This window comes from Tenrec ecaudatus, chromosome 10, assembly GCF_050624435.1.
Source record: "Tenrec ecaudatus isolate mTenEca1 chromosome 10, mTenEca1.hap1, whole genome shotgun sequence".
NCBI classification, from domain to species: domain Eukaryota; kingdom Metazoa; phylum Chordata; class Mammalia; order Afrosoricida; family Tenrecidae; genus Tenrec; species Tenrec ecaudatus.
This window is the reverse complement of record NC_134539.1, coordinates 1,273,863-1,296,356: the sequence shown is the minus strand read 5'-3', so window position 1 is coordinate 1,296,356 and position 22,494 is coordinate 1,273,863. Positions and strand designations below refer to the sequence as shown.

The following is a 22,494-nucleotide window of genomic DNA, read 5'->3' as shown; positions in this document are numbered from 1 at the left end:
CCTGCATGCAGCAGGCTGCCCGAGACTCCCGGCCTCAGACCCTTCCAGAGTGGCTGGGTGGAAGCCGGAAAAAATCCCAAACCAACAGGGTGCATGTGGGGGTGTGTGTCTGGTTACACACCTGTCCCGCACGGGAGACTTCCGAGGGACATTTCACTTTGACCCCTCACTCGAGCAGGAGGGAACGGAGGCTCTGAGAGGCCCCCTGAGCTCCTAAGGCCACATGGCAGGAAAACAGAGCCTAGATGTACGTGTTCACGTCCCCCTGTCCGTGCAGGGCTTGTGGGGCTGGCAGGTTCTCCTCTGAGTGCCCCCAGACCTGCCCCTGCCCCTGAGTGTGGGGACAGGATGGGGACCTGGGCTCCTGGAGAGGTGACGGCTGCTGGGTGGGGCCTCTGCCCAGCTATTGGGCTCAGGCCTTTCCTGCTCAGAACACAGATAGCAGTGTCCCTGGCAGTCAGTCGCAGTGGAGGTAGGTGTGAGCCCAGGAGATGGGCAGGGAGCTCTGAGGGGTCTATGGGTATGAGGGAGGCGTGGCCTTGGCAGTGCCCAGATGACCAGATGCAGCGGGACAGGTGTGTGTGTGTGTCTGTGTGTATGTATGTTGTGTTGTGTGCGGGTGGTCTTGGCCTGCAGGGGCTGGAGTGTGTGTGTGTGTGTATGTGTCTGTGTGCATGTATGTTGTGTTGTGTGCAGGTGGTCTTGGCATGCAGGGGCTGGGGTGTGTGTGTGTGTCTGTGTGCATGTATGTTGTGTTGTGTGCGGGTGGCCTTGGCCAACAGGCTGGGCAGCTGGAACCACTGCAGACATCGACAACCCCAGGGGACAGGGCCCTGCTGGACCCCAGGCCCACTTAGGGGTGTTGTGCTGGTGGCAGGGGCGGGTGTAGGGATGGTCCAGCAGCTGTCGGGAAGGGGAGGGACCTGCCCCAGGGCTGGGGCTCATGATTTGCAAGAGAACTAGTGTCCAGGGTTTTGGACGGCGTCGATGGACAGGGCAGGCAGTGGGCAGAGGTGTGGAGGGGGCTCTAGGATGGAGGCAGAAGGCAGGCACCCCCTTGTGGGAGGGTGCAGAGGGAAAGGCGTGTCACGAGGTGGGCAGGGCAGTGTGCTTGGAGGGCTTTCGGGGCCACCCTCAGAGATACTGCTCCCCAGCAGCGCTCACCAGGGCAGCTCGGGGTACTGGCCTGAAGGAGCCCTCTGCCCAGACGGAGCAGAAGGTGGGGGAGGCGGACTCCCCCAAAGCTCCACTCTGCCTCTTTGCACCTGGCCCCCGCTCCAGCTTACTGTGGCCCCACCCTGGCCCCACCCTCTGCCCCAACCCAGTCCTGTCTCCTCGACAGAGGAGATCAGGGTGGGCTTCCACGTGCTACATCCAGAGTGGACAGAGGGTCCGGGTGGACAGCTACCACTCGCAAAGGGCGGTCCTCACAGCCTGCCCAGGCCCGCCCCCTGGGCACCCCCACACCGCCCCTGACCAGTGAGGTCGTCCAGAGCACAGACAGGCAGGAAGATGCAGACCCAGAACCCCACCCCCATGAAATAAGGGTGCAGTGCTGGGAGGTGGGGAAGCCTCATTCTGAGGGTCACATCAGGCATTGGCATCCCCCTCCCTCCCTGCAGCTCAGGCCTGTGGGGGCAGCGGGGACCCCCCCACCCCAGCATTGCTGCCTTCCCGGCCCTGGGTGGATGGGGGGGCGGCTCAGGCATGCAGGGTGGGGCAGGTGGGGGGTGCTGGCTCTCAGGGAAAGTCCCACCATACCCATACTGCCTCATTCTCTGTGCAGGGGCCTGCCTGCCTTCAACTCTCCTCACCTGGCTTGACCCGGCTCTACTCTAAGGGCTCCCGGAAGAAGGGAGAGAGAGTGTGTGTGTGGGGGGGGGGATGGGGGGGTGCTACAGGCTTTCCCAGCCCAGGAGTGCGTTGCCTCAGTTTCTGCATCCGTGAACCGAGGCAGGTAACACTCCCACCCCAGGCAAGGTGTGGGGAGGGCTGGACGTGGGAGGGCTTCCTGGAGGAGGTGGCCCTGTGCCCTGACTCCCATGCTGCAGTGCGGGCCTGGGCAGCACCTGCCATCCCTGCAGTGCCTGCAGACAGGGGACAGAGCAGGAGCCAGCCCCGGGGCACCGCCCTCCAGCGTCCAGGAAGAGGATGCGGAGAAAGGAAACCTGTCCCTGGGGCATGGCCTGCCCACCAACTTGCATTAGCTGTGTGCGGCCTGCCCAGGGCACTTGACCGGAGCCTTGGCCATCTCCTCTGGCCAATGGGACTACCCGCAGGGCAGCTGCCTCTCCCAAGAGCAGGCGGGAGGGGCCAGAAGGCCTGTGGCCAGGTGGACTGGGTACCAGCAGGCTCCTGACACCCTCAGTGCTGCCATCTGGTACACCAAGCCTGCTCCAGAAGGACAGGGCCCACAGTGACACTCGTACACTCGTGTGCACACACACTGGTGCACACTCAGTGCCCACGCTACACTCACACACACTCATGCACACTGAAGACACACATATACTCATGTGCATGCACACTCATGCATACAGTGCTCACACCACACTCTCACATGCACACACTGAAGACACTCGTACACTCGTGTGCATGCACACTGGTTGCATACTCAGTGCCCACGCTACACTCACACACACTCATGCACACTGAAGACACACATATACTCATGTGCACGCACACTCATGCATACAGTGCTCACACCACACTCTCACATGCACACACTGAAGACACTCGTACACTCGTGTGCATGCACACTGGTGCACTCAGTTCTCACACCACACACTGAAGACAAATGTACGCACATATGCATGCACACTCATGTAGACTCAGTGCCCACACTACCCTTACACACATATCCCCATGTGCACAATAAAGACACACACTTGTGTGCACGCACACTGGTGCAGACTCAGTGCTCACACTACACTCACACACATGCACACACTGAAGACACTCACACACTAGTGTGCATACATACTCATGCAGACACAGGGAGTGCACACACCACACACATTGTGCACACGCACACTCATTTTCAGATATGTACACCCACTCACACACTTGTGCACATGCAAACTCGTACTAACAGAATGCACACACCACACCCACCCATTCACAGACACACAATGCACACACACATGCAAAGCACTCAGGCATCCACATACTCATGTATGTTCATACTCGTGCAAACTCAGAGACAACAAACACATCCCACACACTCATACACAACACTATGTACACGCACACCCTGTCCTGGGCCTGGAAGGCCCTTGCAGTCAGGATGTCCGCTCTCTCCCTGTGGTGCTATCTGCACACAACTCTGCCCCCACCAGGGGCAGGTCTGATTCATCCACCGCCCCCCCACCCCAGCTCAGGACACTGCTCCTGGCACGCACTCCACGGGCTAGTTCAGTATTTACCGTCACCAGCGGGGCTCACTGTCCTCATCCATGAAATGGGCAGTACCCCCAGCGCAGCCAAGGGTGGGGTGGGGTGGGGGAGGGGAGTAACTGGGCTGTCCTGGAGCCCCCAGAGCCCCTGCTGCCACTACACTGCCCTGGGGAGCCCAGTCGGACTTGTGGGGACACGGAAGCCCTTTCGCCTGTCCAGCTCCCACACCCTGCCCTCAGTAAGTTCTCCCACTTCTAAATGCTCCCTTTTAAGTGGGACCCCGAAACCTGACTCTCCCCAAAGACCCCTGGAACCATCAGAGGAAGGGTCCCTGGCGTGTGGTACAGGGGTTACCACCTGGTCCAGCGCCTGGCTTCCTCCCTGTCATACCTGCAGGCCTATTATGGCACCCCCCCCCCACACACACACACCAGGCTGGCAGGAGGCACAGCAGGAGGACCCCCCTACCCTCAGCCCCCACCGTTTCCGGGCGGGTTCGGGTGTAGAAGCATGGCCGTGCAGGGTTCCAGCTGGCAGCGCCCACCTGGCATGCCCCGCCGCTTCCAGGCCCGCCCGCCGCGCCCCTACCTCTGGCCCACGTCGCTGCCCACCGAGCCCGCGCCGCGCGGCGGCAGCAGCGGACTCAGCCCGTGCGGCTCCTCGGGGGCCGAGGCGCCGGCCGGGGCGCCCCCGGGGCCGGCTTTGCCCTCGGACGGCGAGCGCGGCAGCTTGGCCCGAGCCATCCTGCCCGAGGAGCGCTCCGCGGCTGCGGGAGGGGCGCGGGGGCGGCGCCGGGCGCAACCATCTCGCCCGCCTCCATCCGGGCCTGCGCCCCCCGCGCCGCGCCGCAGTGGAACGGCCTGGCGGGAGAGGGGGAGGCGGAGAGGGCGGCGGGGCTCCCCGCAGCGTGGACCGCAGTGCTGATCCCTCACTGGGCCGCGGTGGGCTACCACGGCGCTGCTGCTGGCCCTCACCTTCGCCAGGTAGGGCTGCTGGATAGAGGAGGGGGCAGCCACGCTGGGCCGGAGCCCCTAGATGCAGGACCTCGTCCAGCTCGCTACCTAGCCTAGGGTGGTCCCTACCGCTTCTGCTGCCCTCTCCCAAGCACGCAGCCCCTCCCCATTTCTTGCCCTGGCTGTGGGAGTTCCCTCCGGCCCATGTAAACTCTTGGGGAGTGGTTTTGGGGGCCAGCATCCTACGCATCATTTCACACTTGGAGAGGCAGCCCAGGCCTGTGCAGTCTGGAACCAGGGAAACTGAGGCACGAGGGAGGAAGTACATCCCTGGAGTCCAAGCCAGGAAGGACAGATCGGGGATTTGAACCCAGGACGAGGGAGTGCTGGCCCCCACGGGATGAGTTCTCTGCCCCCTTCCACGTCCTGAGAGCCTGCAAGATTCTGGAAGGGCTGCCTCACCCAGGGTCACATGGCACGGGGTTGGGGGTGCTCCTGGTCTTGCTGCCCTGATGCCCAGTGCTGTCCAGGAGCTCCAAGAGAACCCCTATGGTGTGCCCAGACCCAGGGCGCACTGGGAGCCCCCCCCGCCCCGGAGCCCAGACCATGGCTTTTTCAGCTACAGGGACCCAGCAAGCACGTGAGGCTGGGCTCTGTACCCCAACCAGTACAGTTCATCCCCCCAAACTTAGACCCTTGGGGCTTGGGCCTCTAGCCTCAGACTTCTGTTTCCCAGTTCAGGCAGGGAGCCCATTCCCTCCGGGGAGCATACCTGGAGCCACGTACTCAGGTGAACCCCAAACCTGCCCCACCCCTGCCAGGTGCCAGTAGGAACCCCGAAAACCCTGCTCTTGGAAGAAACTGCACGACCTGCTGCCGCTTCCCCTCTCCCAGCCGTACGCCCTGTGGTCTGGCCAGCCTGCTGTCTGCCCCCAACAGGGAGCGATGGTGCCATGGAGGTGGGCATGGGTCTCAGCGGAACTTCCACGCCAAGGCCAAGAAGGAGGAGCTGGCGACCCACTCGCCAGTGGGCCCCTGTGGGGAACTCGGTCTGCGCATGTGTGTTTCTGAGACTGTAACTCTTCTCAGGAGTAGAAAGGTGCATCTTTCTCCTGGGGAGCGGCAGGTGGTTTCAAACTGCTGACCTTGCTCTTTGCAGCCCGGTGCTTATCCCAGTGTCGTCAGGGCGCCTCCCGGGCTGAAAGACACCTGGACGGTCCAGTGGACTATGATGCACCCAGGCTGATGGCCAGGTATTGTTCTGCCCCGTCCTCACCGAGGCAGCTGCCAGCAGCACCTCCTGTGAGATACGGGCGCAGGTGCAGGGCCTGTCCTAAGGGAGGGGCACAGAAGCCCCTACACCCTGGCTCCTTTCCGGGGGAGCATCGAGATGCCACAGAGTGGGGCTCTGGCTGGACGTCCCTGGAGGCAGTGCATTCGTGACATGTAATGAATGTGACCACTGCTGTGCGGGCGCAGCTCGGGGGCACTGTCCCTGCAGAGCACGGAGGAGAAAGAGCGGGTGTTGGAGTGCACCTCTCATAACCACCATCACCAGGGGGAGGACGGTGTCACAGGCCCTCCAAGGTGTTATCAGGAGAACGCAGACCCACACACCCCGGGCACCTGCAGGGGCTCGCCCACCCAGTCAGGCTGCCTGCCGGCACCAGATGAAAAGCCAGAGCACCCAAGCCCACTGCCCTAGAGTCCACCAGGAGCTGCCCCTGCACGTGTCTGAGACAGTATCGCTGCACAGGAGCAGACATAGCCGGCAGGTTTGAACTCCCGACCTTGTGGTGAGCAGCCTAACACTGAACCCACTGTTCGACCAGGGCGCTGGCAGGCATGCTGAAGTGCAGAGGTCCCGGGGCATCTCTGGTCACCTGGCCTGGCTCAGGACAGGGCTCCGGGATTTTTAAGAGACTGGTGTGCTCTGTGCCCAGAGGGAGGGGAAGGGCAAGGTCAGATGTAGCAGTGGGCGGGGAAAGTGCAGTGATCCAAGAGCCCCAGGGCACAAGGCCAGCCGCTCCTCCTCGGGAGAGAGAGAGACACACACGGGGCTCCCGACTCCCTTGAAGAGTTAGGGTCTTGGAATCCCACAGGGGCCACTCTGTCCTGCCTGTGCTGTGAGTCCTGGGTTGGCACCCACCCCTGGCATTGCGTCTGGCTGGTTGGTTTGGGCTGTCTTCATTGAGAGCACCCAGGAGTCCAACCACGCGAAGTGGGGCTTCACCAAGACGCAGAGCCACAGCAACAGACAGACAGACAGCAGGGGAGGAAAGGTGGAACGAGGCCAGACCCGAAGGCCCATGGAGGAGACTCCCACCTTGTGTCACCCTACAGATTTGGGGCAACATTCACCCTCACGGCCCGGTTTTCGGTTCCCATTCGATGGCCTCATCAATCAAGAAAACACAGCTATCTGCCAGTCGGGCACTGGTGTCTGTGGCTCCGGGGAGGTGGCCAGATCGGGGCGGGGTGGGAGGTAGGGGTGAGTCTAACCCACCTGCAGCTCCTGAAGCTGCACCACGCCTTGGGAAAGGTGGGTACATGGCTGGCTCCTCTTCTTCCCCGCAGTCACTTCTCTCTAGGTCAAAGGCATGGCAGGAATGTGCTTGCGCCACGTGCCAGGCTGTGTCCTGGTGCATGAAGCCATGGACCCACGCCTCTTCCTACAGGAGGGGTCTGTCGGCCTCACCTGGGGAGACCGAACAGAGCAGCACATCTGGCTGTCAGTTAACCCCGGGCCGCCTCACCTCCTGGTCTCTGTGGCCACTGTGAGGCTGCCCTGCCTGCTGCATATCCGACTGTCTGACTGCCCAGGACACACAAGCCCGTGAGGGGAAGAGACGGAGGAAGAGCAAGTCAGGGGTCCGTAGGGACTCCTCGTGCGAAAGGAGCTGAGCCACCCAGGCAGGCGGCTGTGGCCTGGCCCCCACTCAGTACCCCAAAGAGGAGGAGAGCCTGCCTGGGAGTGAGGGGGGCACACCAGAGAGTGAGAGGGGACACACCTGGGGTCAAGGAGAGCATGGGGAAGAGGAGAAGGGTGAGGGAGGCCTGTGGAGAGACAGGCACTGCAGGGGCAGGAGGAGGTTGGGGGACACAGTGGCCTGGTCGGCATGGGGTGGGGTATCAGGCAGTACCCTCTGACCCAGTAGGAGCTCGGTGGGACCCAGGGGTCTTCCCTGGAGGGAGACCAGTGTGTCCGGGGCTGCTCATCTCTTGGGTAAGGTGACGCTGGCGCAGACCTTCAGAGGAAATCCAGGACCCCCAGGTCGCCCCTGGAGTGGATGGGTCTGAGGCCCCAACTTGTCCCCAGCAGGAGAGAACTTTCAGGGGATCTCAGGCAGCGGAGTGGGGAAAGGGTGAGGTGGGCAGAGCAAGCTGGGGCCTTGAGGCATGCTGCCCTGGCCCTGTGCTCCTGGGCTGTGGACAGGAGTAAAAAACAGAAAGCTCTGAGCTGGGCAGCGAGGTTGAGACCCGCCTCCCCTGTCCTCAGAGGTGAGCAGACGGGAGAGGACATGAGGGGCGAGGCAGCAGGAAGGGGAAGAAGACTAGAAAGGGCAGCTGGGAGGCTAGAAGGAGAAAGGAGGGAGAAAGAGAGAGAGGAAACAGACTTGGCATGCGGAAAACCAAGACCTGCCAACAACACAGAGCCTGGAACAGATGGAAAGTCCCCACAAGGGCCTCATATTTGGAATCGATTAATCAGGACAGGGCTCAACCAGACAAGTCCATTTATCCACACAGACCCAGCCGGATGAAGTGCAGAGTGGCTGTGACCTCGGGAAGCAGATGGAGCGCCCAGATAGCCCGGCAGTTGGCACTAAATGACCCAAGACCATGAGCACCGGGCTGAAAATGGAAGGACGGGGTCTAGCGGACTGGCGCATAGCCCTGGTGAAGGCAGACAGAGATCCAAGTAGCCGGAGAGGAGGGGGAGGTGTCAGGAGGGCCCACCCCGCAAGGACTGTCTGTGTCCCAGGGTGGAGGTCCCTGCCACAGGGCCAGGCAGACAAGGTAATTAAACTGCAATGACTCCTGGAGGAAGCTACATGGAGGGCTGCTCTTCGGGCTCCCACGCACGGCGATGTGGAGGCGCCACCGCTCCCGGAGAAACCTAGCTCGCTCGTCACTGCGAGGCTGCGCAGAGGAACCGCTCATTAACAGCTGCCTGCTTTCTGCGCAGGGATTTTATTTCGGGGTACCAGCCATCCCCCCACCCAGGAGGGCCCACACCGCGCTCACTCAGTGGAGGAGGGGGAGGGGAGCTGGAGGAAGTGATCCCCAGGGGTGCAGGGCTCCAGCAGAGCCAGGGGCGAGTGCGGCGTTCACGCCCACTGCCCGTGGGCAGGCGCGAACTGGACAGTCCTCGATGACAAGCCGCCGGGGGCTGTCATCCTGACTGGACCCAGCCACCCATCTTAAGGCGTCAGGAGGCGCCCAGGGGCAGGGGAGGGAGGGGCGAGCTGGCCAGCCGGGGGAGGGGCCAGAGGGGACAGGCGGCGTAGGGCGGGCGCGGTCCGGTGGTCCTTGTGTGTCCTGTCTCTCTCTCCCCCCCACCCCCCACCCCCAATAGCACGGGGTGACTGTTCTTAGGGACCCGCGGGCAACTCGGGAGCATTTCCCACCGCTAGCCCTGGATCCCCTCTGCAATGCCCGCGCCTGCCACCTGAGGGCAGTCACATTCACCGGGACGGGGAAGAGGGCTCCTCTCTGCCTGCGGCTGTCCAGTCTATACTGGCTCAGGGCGACCCTACAGGGCCGGGTGGAACTGCCCCTGCGGCTTGCGAGACTGTCACCGTTTACAGGAGTAGAAAGCCCTGTCTTTCTCCCGCGCAATGGTTGGTGGTTTCAAACTGCTGACCTTGAGACCGCAACCAAATGGGTAACCACTGCTCCATCAGGGCTCCTGCTACCCTTCACACCTGCCCTTCTGCACTATCCCCAGGAAGTAGAACAGCAGACCCCTGGGCACAGGGTTAAGGGGGGCTCCAGCAGGAGCAGGGTGTACCCCACAGGGCCAGGCATCAGCACAACCCCCCACTCCCAGGTGTTGTAGACCTGGGTACAGCTGCAGGCATCCCTGACTGCTCCCCGCCCCGCCCCCCCCCACACCCCACACAGATTCCTATCCCTGCAGGGGCCCCTAGGAATGATGGGGAGCTCTGGGAGGGGGTGCAGACTCAGTGTGCTCATTAATTAAGTTGTTAATTATGTCTGAAGGCCAACATGAGGCCTTCTCTAGGGTTTGAAGGGTGAGCCGGTGAGCCTAGAACAGGGGTCCAGAGAGCAAGAAGGACCTGGGGCCTCCTGCACCCCTTGGTCTCACCCTGCCCCCACCTGAGCCCAGACCTCCTCTAGGCACCCCACCCCCATCCAACTGGGCTCAGGGCCCCAACACGCCAGGCCCATGCCCCACCCCTGCCAGCGAGGGGTCCTTGGGTGGAAAGTGACCTCTGACCTCAGAGGGTCCAGAGCCTTGCTTTGCCTGCCTCTCCCCACATTGTCCACGGAGGCCACTCCTTCCTTCTCCAGCCAGCAGGCTCCCTGGGGCCAGGCTCGGGTGGGGCAGACAACTTCCTATGTTTCTTATCTACACGCAGGGCCGCCTGCCTGACCAGGCACCCCAACCAATGCGCACCCCCTTGGCCTCCCCGAGATCCCAGGACCCTACAATGATCTCCGCACACTCCAGACCCCCCCTCCCCCCCGCCCCCAGATGGCCCCTCACTGAACTTATCGGACCCCTCCTCACAGCCCCTCACTGAACTGTGGGTTAGCAGAGCAAGGAGCCCTCCTCCAGAGCAGGGCACCCCCCCCACCCCCCCAGCCAGCCCATGAGCCACGGGCTGGCTGAGGAGGAGGGGGCAGCTCCAATCCTGGTCCTCTTACAGCCTCTAGGCTTTCAGGTACCTTCTGGCACCATCTGGGGCTAGTGGCCCAGGAGCCTGGGATCTGCTAGTTGTCCTGGGGTGGGGCTGGGGCGGACAGAGTCCAGGAGGGGTGAACCTTGCAAAGCTGCCCAGGTGGTGACCACCCACCTCCCTGGGAGGGCATGGGTTGGACTGTGGGGGGTCTAGGCCCTTAGGGAGTGTTAGGATGGGGGATTGGAAGGTGGGATGGGGGAGGGGAGGGGAAAATGGAAGGAAAGATGGTGTAAATAGGGGGTGGATAGTGGAGGATGGAGGTGAGGGGATGGAGGTGGGGGGTGGTGGGGGGATGGAGGTGAGGGAATAGTGGGGAGATAAGAGGGAGAATGGAGGTGAAGGACAGTGGGGGTGGAGGTGAGGGGATAGTGGGGGAGTTGGGAGATGAGAGAGGTGGGGCATGTTGGAGAAGGGATGGTGGGAAGTGGGGGGATGGTGCAGGGGAGGACAGTGGAGGTGGGGGATGTGAGGGGAGCATGGTGGAGGAGGGATGGGCAGGGGAGGAATGGTGGAGGAGGGATGGGGAGGGGGCAGGATCTGGGTGGGAGGCAGGCACAGACTCCTGAAGGGGAGGAGGCAGGAGATTCAAGTCGGAATCCCTGGCATCTGAGGGCCCCGCCCCTGGGGTGACTGTCCTCTCTCTGTCAGGCTTCTCCCTCTCAGCTGTTAACATTACATGTGGGCAGCTCCCTGGAGACCCCTGCCCTGGCCCTCTTCCCCCACGGAGGTGGCTTCACCTGCCCCTCCCTCCCCAAACTGTGGGGCAGGCTCAGTGTGGAGTGAGGGCGTGGAGCCTCCCCAGGGGACTGTGGAGCCAGGGCCTGGCAGGAAATCAGCAGCCTCTCTGCAGGCAGGGTCTGCAGCCTCCACCTTCCTGCCTTCCCATGAGCTCTCCCTGCGTGAACAAATATTTGGCCTTGCTCTAGTCTCTGTGGTCGGGCGAAGGGGTCACAGCCCAGTGGGGCCCCTCCGGCCACGTCCTGACTGGAGGAAGCCTGGGCTGTGGCAGTCTTCCTGCAGGGGCATGGCTAGCCTGCAGAGGGGCACTTGGCTTGCCGAGCCCTCCACCCCACCCATTCCACATGCTGGGGCGTGTGAGGGCACACAGCTCTGCTATCCCCTCCAGCTGTGGCTTGGAGACCCTCAGGTCCTTGCTTCTCCTGAGAACTGACCTTGGAAGCAGCTGGTCCCAAGCAGGACATCCAAAGGGGGCGGGGGTGGGTGGGGGGGCCCTGCCAGGCCACCTCCCTTCCATCCTGTCTCTCCTGAGCCCAGTCTCCCTGTGGTTCAGTTCTATCTCTGGAGGGAGTCTCCACTTTTCGCTTAAGTGTCCAAACCCCTCCATTGGCCCTGGGAGGGACGGAAGCCACTTAGGGCATGGGTGGGGGATGGGTGGGGGGATGCTGAGGCGCTTAGAGGTGACTGGCCACCAGGACACTGTCCATGAGACACCTGCTACCAGGGACTCTGTGAACTACAGCTGATGGCTGCCCATGGGATCATCGTGGCTTTGTGCCCCCCCTCCACCATTTACCAGCCCTTCTGCCCCTCCACTCTTATCTCTGGATGCCCCCCCCCACCCTGCACACGAGGAAATGCCTTGTTCTTGGTCTCCAGCTCCGGGTGGGGCTGGGATCATGGCTCTGACCCAGACCTCTAGGACACTCTGGTGGGGGGGTCGGCTGACTTGGTGGGAGGGGGGCCTTCTAGACCTCTCAGCTGCTCCATGGTTCCTTGGGGCTGACCCCCAGAGTAGAGGGGCACTGAGATGCCTGGGGGTGATGGGGGGCAAGGGACCTCAGAGACTCAGATTTTGAGGAGGGTCCAAGGTGGTCCTGGCAATCCCTAGAGCAGCCCCTAGCCCTGGGTGAGGGGTGCCCAGTACTGCCTCCCTCAAGGACGTCGTGGGCGGGCTGGCTGCAGTGACTCAACGCGGTGGCCTTGTCTCTCGAGAAGGCTTTCTCTCTGGGGGATGCACAGCAGCTCAGAGGAGCAGGTGGGCCTGGGGCCCAGGGGAGGGAGGGCTGTGGTGGGGGCAGGGGGTGGGGAGAGGAGGGGGCAGGTGGTGGTGAATGTCCCAGCTTCAGGAGCCCAGGCAGCAGCCTTGGAGGTGGGAGGAGTGGCAGACACTGCCCATACCTCACCCCGACCTCAGGTTTCCTAGGCAGAAACCACTTCTGTGGCCACAAGTCTGCTGGGTGGAGTGGCTGGGCCGGAGCCAGAGGGGCGTGTCTCTTGGGGTGGGGCTTGGGCTCTCAATGTGTGCAGGGCAGAATGTTCCAGAGTCTGGGGGCTGGAGGGAGGCTGACTGCATAGACCAGCCTGGGCATTAAGGGTGGAGGAGCAGTGTCCCCACCCCATAGGGTTCCCCGAGGCCACATTTCATACAGGGGGCAGAGCTGGGGACTCCTGAGTGGCTGCAGGGGGTTCCTGGGGTCCCTTTCATAGACCCACACCCTCCCAGGAAGCCCCCAAAGCCCCAAAGCAATTGGCCGAGGGAGTTGGAAATCAGGATCCAGGAAATTTTCCACCTCCCCACTCCCTGTATCCTTGGGGCACCCACTCCCCACACCCTGCAGCTCCCCAAGGAGCATAGGCTGAAACCCTTCTCCCGAGGGAGCCCCCAGACCTGCATGCCCACCCTGTGGGGCTGAGGAGCAGGGCGGGGTCACACTTTCTCAGACAGCCTGGCTGGTTCTTCCCAGGGCTTGTTCTTGCTCTGGGGCGCCAGTGTGCAGGCCCCAGGGCCTCGTGGCCCAGACACGACCTCCCTGGTGCTTACTTCCAGCTGGGAACAGGGGTGGGGACACCACACAGATACAGACACAGGAAAACTAAACTCATGGCCTGGAGTCAATCCTGGCTCATAATGATCCTACCACTCCTGTGGGACTCCAAGGCCACCATTCTGCAGAGCAGAAAGCCTCATCTTACTCCTGGGGAGTGGCTGGTGGGTTTAAACCGCTGACCTTGTGGTCCACAATCCAATGCATAATCCACTATGCTACCAGGACTTACACACACACACACACACACACACACACACACACACACACACACACACACGGACACCTTCAGCCTTGTGAGGGTGCTGGGCCTGTTAGTTAAAATCCGGAGGATGGGGGTGGGCTGGGCTGGGGTGGGGGCGGGGGAAGAGTCAGAGGCTGGGGGAGTGGGAACGACTGAGTTACTGCTTCAGAGCCCATGGCATGAAACTCCTGAGTCAGACAGTCTGATGGTTGCATTGTGACTACCCGGTGTCACCCAGGATGCATTTGATGTTTTGCTTACTCTTGAAGAACAAGTCAGGGCCCAAGACACATTTCCGGATCCCTGCCAGCTCCTGTCTCCAGAGGCCAGCACTGTCCTCCCCAGGTCAATCAGCAGATGTGCCCTTACAATGACAGCAACCACAGCCTGGCCTGGTCCAGTCATGCAGAGGCTGGTCGCTTCCTGCCAGCCAGTACCTGAAGATGTTTGCTCCCCGCCTGAGACCCCGAGGCGGGCACTACTGCAGAAATATGGGAGGGCCTGGGTGGGCTGGGAGAGTCCTCTGCCCTGGGCACCACTGCCTGCCTGCTCAGGTGGGTGGTGAGATACTCTTGACCCGGGCGTTTGGGATAGGTGTGCTTATTGGTGACCCTAGAGGGGCACCCCACCTCATGTCCTTGACAATCTGCACAGGCAGGGCTGGGGCTGGGGTCCCTTGCTCGGGGTCTGTAGGCGCGGAGAGGATCATATCCCAGGAGCCCCAGAGCTCTGCGCGCACATGCGCGCGCGCGCGCGCCCCAGGGCAGCGGCTCGCTTTGCTTTCTGCTCTGTTTCTTCGTATTTTCTTTCCCAGCTGCAGTTCCAGGAACCCGCTATTCCGAGCGCAGTTGCCGCCTGTCAACGGCCAGCCAAGTGTACTTCGTGTGCTGATGCAAACAATCGCACAGCGGGGGACCTGCTTCACTCACACCCACCCCCGGGGCCGGCGGGGAGACCCCGCCCTCGTCGGCGGCCCGAACCCCCAGGAGGCCGAGCCCCATCCTCTGGGGCTGTTTCCCCAGAAGCTCTCTGTGAGGGCCGGCGGGGCGGAGGTCCGGCTTCCTGCCCGCTGCCGGACAGACCTCGGCGTCCACCCAGTCCCCCTGGCTCGGCTTTTCTCCCAGGACAAGGTGAGGAGGGCAACGTCCTCAGCCTGAAGTGACCACGCGCTGAAGGACGCTGGCCCATCAGACACGAGCGGGGGACAGTGGGCCCCCCACGCGGGCGCTGGGGTCCCGGATAGTCTCCCAGAGGGTGGGGGCTGAGGGCGCAGCCGGCTCCGGGGAACCCCGCCCACCACGGCGCCCCCAGAACGCGCTCCCTGCGCCCCACCGCCCGCCCAACTTGCGCGGCAGCCCGGAAAGTTGAGGCCGCCGGGCCTTCAGCACCGGGGACAGCGGCCGGCGGACAGCGGGCGCCCCCGGCCTACCTGTCGTCGTTGGGGAAGGGCTGGTCGCCCAGCAGCAGGTCCCGGAAGCGGTACCGCGGCGGCAGGGGCAGCACCTCCGAGTCCAGATCGCTCATCTTGAGGCCGCCGACGTCCAGCAGCACGCCGTCCCCGCGGCCGCCGTCCCCGGCGCCGGGCTGCCTGCGGGCACACGCCAGCGCCCCCTCAGCCAGCCGCGGCCGGCGAGGACGCGCTCGGACCCCGCTGCACCTGGGCTCTGGCCGGGCCCGGATCCCGGCCCCCAGCACAGCGCAGCGCAGCGCCCGCAGCCGGAGGGAGGAAGGGAGGGAGGGAAAGCGGTCTGGCGGGCTGTGGGGAGGCGCGGCCCTAGAGGGAGGGGGCATGTGGGGAGGAGCCTCGGAGGGGAGGGGAGGGCGCAGCATGTGGGGAGGAGCCTTGTTGGAAGCTGAGGAGTGGGGAGGGGGCGTCCCTCGGGTGGGCAGCGAAGAGGAGAGGTGAGAGGGGAAGTAGGAAGAGGAGAAGAGAAGTGGGGAGGGCGGGGGCAGCACGTGGGGGCGGGGCAGCAGGGGGAAGGGGACTGGGGGACAGGGCTAGGTGGCTTCTCTCAAGGCCTGCTAGGAGCAGGTGACTACAATCCTGGGGATCCCAAATCCCCTCAGGGCCAGAACCCCCACCTCTGCCCAAGAAGAAGCCACTTCTCTCGGCTTCTGAGGCTGCTGGGGGTGGGGCAGCCCCTCCCTCCCCACTCCCCGTCAGACCAGAACTGGGGTGGGGGTAGTGTGGAGATCACAGATGGCCGGGGCCAGTCATAGAGACTGGATCAGGTGAGTGGAGGGTACCTGGGTCTGCAGTCATGAGGGCTCAGCCCTGCTCTTGTGCCCCAGCCTCCTGCAGCCCCCACCCCAGGGCTGCCCTTGGTGCCCTAGATCCTCCCTCCCAGCTGCCAGAGTAGCAACCCCTCACCCTTAATTGCTGGGTCCAGGACTTCTGCCTGCAAGCAACCCCTCACCATGCCACAGACCTTGCAGGACACTGATTCCACCACCGGAGGCTCGAACACGCTATCCAGAGGCACAGATGGCCACGGGGCCAGGCCATCGATGCCGGGAGACCCAGGCCAGATCCAGATTCTTGACCCCAACCAAATTGGGGGGGTCCTGACACCACATTTCAAGGCAGGGTATGTGTGAGGCCTCCCACACCTTCTCCCAGGAAGAATAGAGCCCCCCCGGCCCTCCCCCCCCCATTCCCCGTCAGGGCAGACTCCTGATCAGGGTGTGACTCTCCATGTGTGTGGACGCAGGACAGCTTCCTAGGTCCCTCCCAGATGAGTCGAGGGTAGGCATGACAATTGCAGGTGGGGTGGAAGATAAGGTGGGAAGGCTGGCTGGCTCCAGTGTGTCCAGGCGCCCACCATGGCCCAGTTACCTGGATCCCATGACCTGAGACCACTACAGAGTCCCCTAGTTGAGAAGGGGAAGCTCTTCTCCTGAGGACTCCCTGAGTGGCTGCCTTATGGCCCCCCTACATCCAGGTAGTGGGCAACAGGCCCAGTGGCTGGCTGGCCAGAGCTGCCCATCAGCCGGCTGCCTGCTGTTCTCGGGTCTCGGGTCAGCCCCAGGACCTGGCTGTGCTGCAAAGACAACATGTTCCTGACTGCATCATTGTCCAGGCCCCTGCTGTCCTCAGTCATGAGGCAACTGTAGTGGGGAAATGGTGGGGAGGTGGCTGAGAACGGGGGTTGCAGTTTGGGGATTATTTACACTGAAAGCCCTTCCAATGGGAAGGCCCCTGGCTGCCCGGCCTCAGTGTGGGTGGGGGTGCCCCAGGTGGGGCCCATGTTTGCACTGGGAGTCCCAGGGCTGCCCCTCCCCCAGCCTCCCATGGTGTGACTGGGGTGAAATTTCTGGACTGAAATGATGGCGGTCAGGTGCTTGGCTGTGGACAGGCAGCCTGCTACCTCCCCACAGAGCAGAGACCACACACGCTTGGCTCTCTGGGGTGTCCTGGGACCTGGGGGTTCAGGGTCCCTGGGGAGGGGCCAGTGAGAGCGCTGAGAAGTCCCTGAGAGTCTCCCCCTTCTCGCTCTTCCCCAACATGACCTAGCCCCCACCCCAGTCCTGAGCACATACCATGGACCACACCTTTACCAGGCTGGCACGGTGTGGTAGCCACAGCAAAGAAGGACTGATTTGTACCAGAACCCAGGACAGTGGCAGTCAGGAAGGGCAGCACCCCCACCCCTGCCCTTCCTCCCAGAGTGACGTCCTAAGGACAGGTGTCAGCCCTGCTATGGGACACGCCACACCCTGAGAGCTGGGGCAGACCCCATGGGACTAAGGTCCAATCGAGGCCGGCGGCCCCAGTCGGGAGAGCCTGAAGGGGGCCTGAGGACAGAGCATGGGCCTCAGCAAGGTGCCCTTGTGAGGTAGTGCCCAACTCTGTCCACAAACACTGCTGCCACCAGCCTCTGGGCAACAGGGAAGACACCCGAAGTGCCAGTGTGCTGTGCCCCGCACCCGTGTGCTTATGCTCGACAGGTGGGACTCAGGGCTGCTTGATTCCCAGGGAGGCTCCACCAGCCCTCCCAGACCACTGGACGCTCTTTGGGACACTCACTGGCATCTCCACCTACCAGCCCAGGCAGAGGAGCCGTGGGGGAGATGGTGGCCACCCTGGGCCACACAAGAAGCTTGGTGCACAGGCCGACTCTCCCAGCCCTGCGGCCCCCACAGGAGTCGGCAGCCCGTGAGCAGCTCCTGTGGCCTGGGGCCAGATGTGCACTGGGCACCTTATGTGAGGTGGCATCTCTGGAGCTGAGACGCGCTACCCCATTGACAACAAGGAAACGGGCAAGGCATCTCACTTGCCAAGAGTCTGCACTGCCCGTACTCTGTGAGACTGACTCTTAGCCCCTCCTGGCACTGCCCTCTGGGGAGAGCTCAGGGATGGTGGCATAGCGCCCCTGAGAGGGGTGCATCAACACCTGAACCCCTGTCATTGCTCGGTGCTGACAGAACAAAACACCGCCCGGGCACACACTCGCCTCACGGTGGATTGTGGCTGTCTGAGCCCGTGGCTGCCACCACTGTTGTCCGTCCGTGTCCTTGAGGGCCTTCTTCCACTTTGCTGCCCCTCTCCTTTACCAAGCAGGATGTCCCTCTCCAGGGACTGGCCTCTCCTGACAACCCGTACAAAGTGCTTGAGACTTAGTCTCTCCATCCTCACCTCCCAGGAGCGCTCTGGTATACTTCTTTCTCCCCGGACAGATGTGCCGGTCCCCTGGCAGCCCGTGGGGCCTTGAGTAACTCACCTATTCTTATTCTGGACCCCTTGTTTCATGTCCAGTTTTCACATGCATGTGACGTCATGAAACATAGCCTGGCCCCCGTGACTGGGCCCTGGACAATGTGATCAGTTAACACAAAGTCCTACTGGGCTACTGGGTGGGGTGGGTCCTGCTCCCACTTGAGTTCGGTCTTTACCAAAGACAAGCACAGAGATACACAGAGGCCACCTGAAGACACTTCTCCAAGCCAAGGAACTCAGGGGCTACCGGAAGCTGAGAGAGACAGGATCCTGCCCCGGAGCTTCCCGAGGGAACAAGGCCTCACTGATACCCCGAGTTTGGACTTAGGCCTCCAGAGCTGGAGGGAATTAGCTTCTGTGGTTTTATGACCCCGTCTTTGTGGGGCTTTAACGCAGTGTCCAGAACTGACTGTATGGGTAGGGGTCAGAGGACTCCTCTCCCTCCAAAGGCACCAGGCCCTGGCGGCTTTATAGCCATGCTCCACTGTCTCTGAGCCCTGGAGGCACAGTGGTCGTGCATTGGCTTGCTAACTGGGAGGTCAGCAGTTTGAAACCATCAGCTGCTCCTCCGATGAAGGGTGAGGCTTTCTACTCCCGCAGAGTTACAGTCTTGGAAACCCACAGGGCGGTTCACCCTGTCCTGTAGGGTCGCTGTGAGCCGGCATCGACTCGACGGCAGTGAGTGGGTGGGTGAGCCTGCTGTCTCTGCGAAACCACCGGAAACAAAGGGAAGATGGACGCACCCTCTGCTCACTCAGGCTGGCCCGGCCCCAGCATCAGGAGACAACACAGCAGCGCAAAAGGAGGGGCCCCTGAGCCCGTGACTAAGCTGGAGGCATGTGGCATGATTTGGGGCTCCAGCTCACCTGCAGGTCTGACCCTTTTGCTAACCTGAGGGCTGCTCAGAGGTTGCCCCTCTGCCTGCAGGTGTCGGGGTGAGCCACACAGCCCCAGGCATGCCTGCAAGTGCCACCGAGACATGGACTCTATACGCGGAGCTCGAGGATGGCCCTGTCTACCTCTGCAGGCCTGTCCTGGAAGAAGCGAGCGTGGCCACGGGCACCATGGAGGCGGGGATGACAAGACCTCACCTCAAGTGCTTTGGACATGTTGCCTGGAGAGACCAGTCCCTGGAGAAGGACGTCGTGCTTGGTAAAGTAGAGGGACAGCGACAGAGAGGAAGGCCCTCGAGGAGACAGATGGACACCATGACTGTAGCCCTGGGCTCAGGCACGGGGATGGCTGAGAGAAGGGCGCTGGGCTGGGCAGTGTTTGGTTCTGTGGTGTGGAGAGCAGGTTAGCGTGGGTTGGAGCTGACCTGATGGCACCTGACAGCACCGGGAGCGACAGGGAGGGGTGGAACCCACTGAAGCCAATGGGCTGGTTGTTCCCAGCAGACAGGCTTGAGGCCTTCTGTGGTGGTGATGGGGTCATGGTGGCCGGAGCTGGACAGGCCTCCCCCACCCCAGCAAAGACGTACACACACACAGTCAGGCTGCTCCAGACGACGGCACAGTTGGCGCCTGCTGGCCGGGCAGGTGGGCAAACAGAGGAGGAAGGTGTAGCTGTGGCCGTGCCTGGCAGCTGGGGGTGGGAGTGGGGGGAGGTGGAGTGGGGTGTGGGGGTGGCAGACAATGGAGAGACAGGCCGTGGGAGAGCAGGGAGCCTCCGGAGTGCAAAGCCCAGCCAGAGAAGAAGCCTGGGAAGAAAGTCTAGGCCCCGTGTTTCCCCACTGCAGCCGAGATAGCCTCTCCTGGGAGGATGGATGGAGGAGGCCGAGGTTAAAACGCTGTCTCGGCAGAAAGTCCACCTGGGCCTGACAAAGAACTCCACCAATGAAAGGGAAACGGAGGAGGGGGGCTGGGGGGGTCACCCTGCAGCAGTGACAATGGTCAGTCAATGTGCCAAAGACTGGAGAGTGCCTGTGTGCGTGCGTGCCCGTGATGCGTGTGTGCATGCGCATGCATGTGCGTGTGTCCCTGCTGCCTGCAGGGAACATGGACTTGCTGGCCTGGGCATTAGGAGAACTTGTGGTGGCCGACCTTCCAGGAGCTGTCCATGCGTTAGAATCCGCCAAGGTCAACGAGAGGCAGGCTCAACGCCCCCTGAACCTGACCCCTCCCCGTGAGCTAGGACACCAGAGCTATCAAAGGGAGCCCAACTTCCCACACACGCTGAACTTCTGGGGTGACTGGGCCTCTGGGAGACCAGGCCCTGCTCCACGGCTGCTCCCAGGCTCGGCTCTCACCTGGGCAGCAGCTGTCCAGTGGCCTGAGGAGCCAGGGATTGTGACTGGGGGTGGGGGGAAGGGTCGGCCTCAGGAAATGCCCTTCTCATGCCATCGAGTTGGTTCTCTCCGTGACCCTCCAGGACGGTAGGATGACCCTGGGGATTTCCGAGACTGTCAGTCTGTACAGGAGCAGAGGGTCCCCCCGTTCTCGCACACAGCAGCAGGTGGTTTCTAGCTGCCGACCTTGCGGTGAGCAGCCCAGTGCGTGACCACGGGTCGGCCGGACCTCCTCGGCTCCGCTCTGCAGCGGCCTGCCTGCATTGCTCAAAGAGTTTGCAAGAACATGCTTCCCCAGCTGTGGACGCTTTGCTTTTAATTCTATAGACCTGCTGCTCCCTCCTCTCTCCAGCACCGCACAAACCACACTGCCCCAGTGCCAGAGCCACAGGCCTCCTTGGGACGGCCATCGGAACTACAGCTGGCAGCCTGGCCAGGCAATGTGGGGTGGGGCCCTCCTCTATGTGAACCCACAAGCCCAAGCCAAGCCCCTCGAGAGCCTCAAACTAAACAGAAGTGTCCCTGCTCAGAGCACAGGGGTCTTGACTCAAACATGAGGGCTCTGTGGTCACTGCTGGCCACCCCTGAGCCAGCGGCCATCCCCCAAGGATGTGGGAGAGTCAGGAGCAGGGCAGCTTGACTCCCCACACATTGATGGGGGGAAGCAGTGCCAGCCAGGGTCCACTCAGGCAGCCTGGAGTGCTGCACCATATTCCCCAACCCCACAGCCTCGGATCCCCACCCTGGCTCTGGCCCTATACCATGTGGGGTCTCCTTCCTGCAGGACACCTGGTGAGGCCTCCATAGTCCTCCCCTCCTGATCCAGCAACCCCCACCCCTCCCATCACAGCCATGGGCCACCCTTGAAGCCAGGGCCTGACCATCATCTGGGTCTGGCCCATGTCCCTGTAGCTGCTGAAGAAACCCCAGGTAAGGACCAGCTGACTTCTCTGCCTCCTGCAGACTTGGGGCGGGGGCAGTGTCCAGGGAAGGGCCCAGGGGGTGTGTTTCTGGGACAGCATGGGGGCTGCTCCCACAGCGGCCTGGGTCCACATGCCCCACCCCCACCCACTGGCAAGGCCCCTCAGGCAGCACCCTCCTCAGCTGCCCTGGGCCTGCTGGTCTCCTGAACACTTTGAGCCCAGAACAGTGAACAAGGGGCAGACATGGGCTCAGGGGAGCAGTGCTGGCCGAGCCCCAAGGAGCAGGATCAATGCCATGCCGGCTGGCAGGCTGATGGCAGCAGGTTGGCTGCCCACGTGGGGCTCACCTGGCCCAGGGAGAAGGTTCTACATCCTGAGACGTAGGGAGGAGAGGCAGCTGAGAGCACCTTCTTTGAACTGTGTGGGAGTCAAGTCCCCAGGGAAGCCAGGGCAGTGAGGTGCTCTCTCCGTGCCGGGCAGCGCTCCCTTTAGCTGCACACGGTGACACAGAGTGGACACTGGACAGCAGCACACGATTGTTCCGATGGCGTGTGGTCAACCCTGGCCCCGGTGCCCACACCTCCTTCAGAGTCATCGTACCAGGAAGAGCTAGCAGAAAGCCCACTGTTTCAGGAGGTGCCCAGTGAGCAGCCATGGTGCCAAAGTCAGACGGTCAAGCTGCACGGAAAGCATTAGCCCAAATCCAGGCTCCGGGAATGAATGGAACACCTGCAAACACTTCCACAGCTGATGAAGCACTGGAAGCACTGACTGGGCTACGCCAGGACAGGTGGAAGACAGCTACATGGCCAGCTGACCGGAAGAGATCCTTATTGGAGCCCATCCCAAAGAAAGGGGACCCACAGAACGCTCAGGCTATGGAACAGGATCACTGATCTCACAGGCAAGTAAAATTTCCCTGAAGATCATCCGATAAGGGTCACAGCAGTACATGGACAGGGAGCTGCCGAGGCTCAGGCTGGATTCAGAAGAGGATGCGGAACTAGGGATATCACTGCTGGTGTCAGACGGACCTCGGGTGGAAGCAGAGGACACCACAAAGATGTTTACTTGTGTCTTATTGACTGTGCCAAGGCACTTGACTGTGTGGAGCCTAACAAACGGGAATGCCTCCCTTGAGTAGGATGGGAATTCCAGGCCACTTCATTGTGCTCATGCAGAAAGAGGGCACACTGCGTGGTCATTAAAACCGGGAAGGTGCCCGTCAGGGTCGCGCCCTCTCACCATACTTGTTCAA

The 22,494-nt window shown here is 62.3% G+C and overlaps 1 protein-coding gene across 2 annotated transcripts in view; it reads right to left on the bottom strand.

Moving 5' to 3' along the window:
* The window catches only part of KCNT1 (potassium sodium-activated channel subfamily T member 1), a 56,088-nt gene that overhangs the window by 29,213 nt on the left and 4,381 nt on the right, over positions 1-22,494 (bottom strand). The window contains exon 2 of one of the 2 annotated variants that reach the window (XM_075558892.1): positions 14,739-14,897. The exons of the other annotated variant lie outside the window; for it this stretch is intronic. Within the exon in view, the coding sequence (XP_075415007.1) occupies positions 14,739-14,897 (159 nt within the window). The remainder of the gene's footprint in view (positions 1-14,738; positions 14,898-22,494) is intronic. 2 annotated transcript variants of the gene reach the window in all.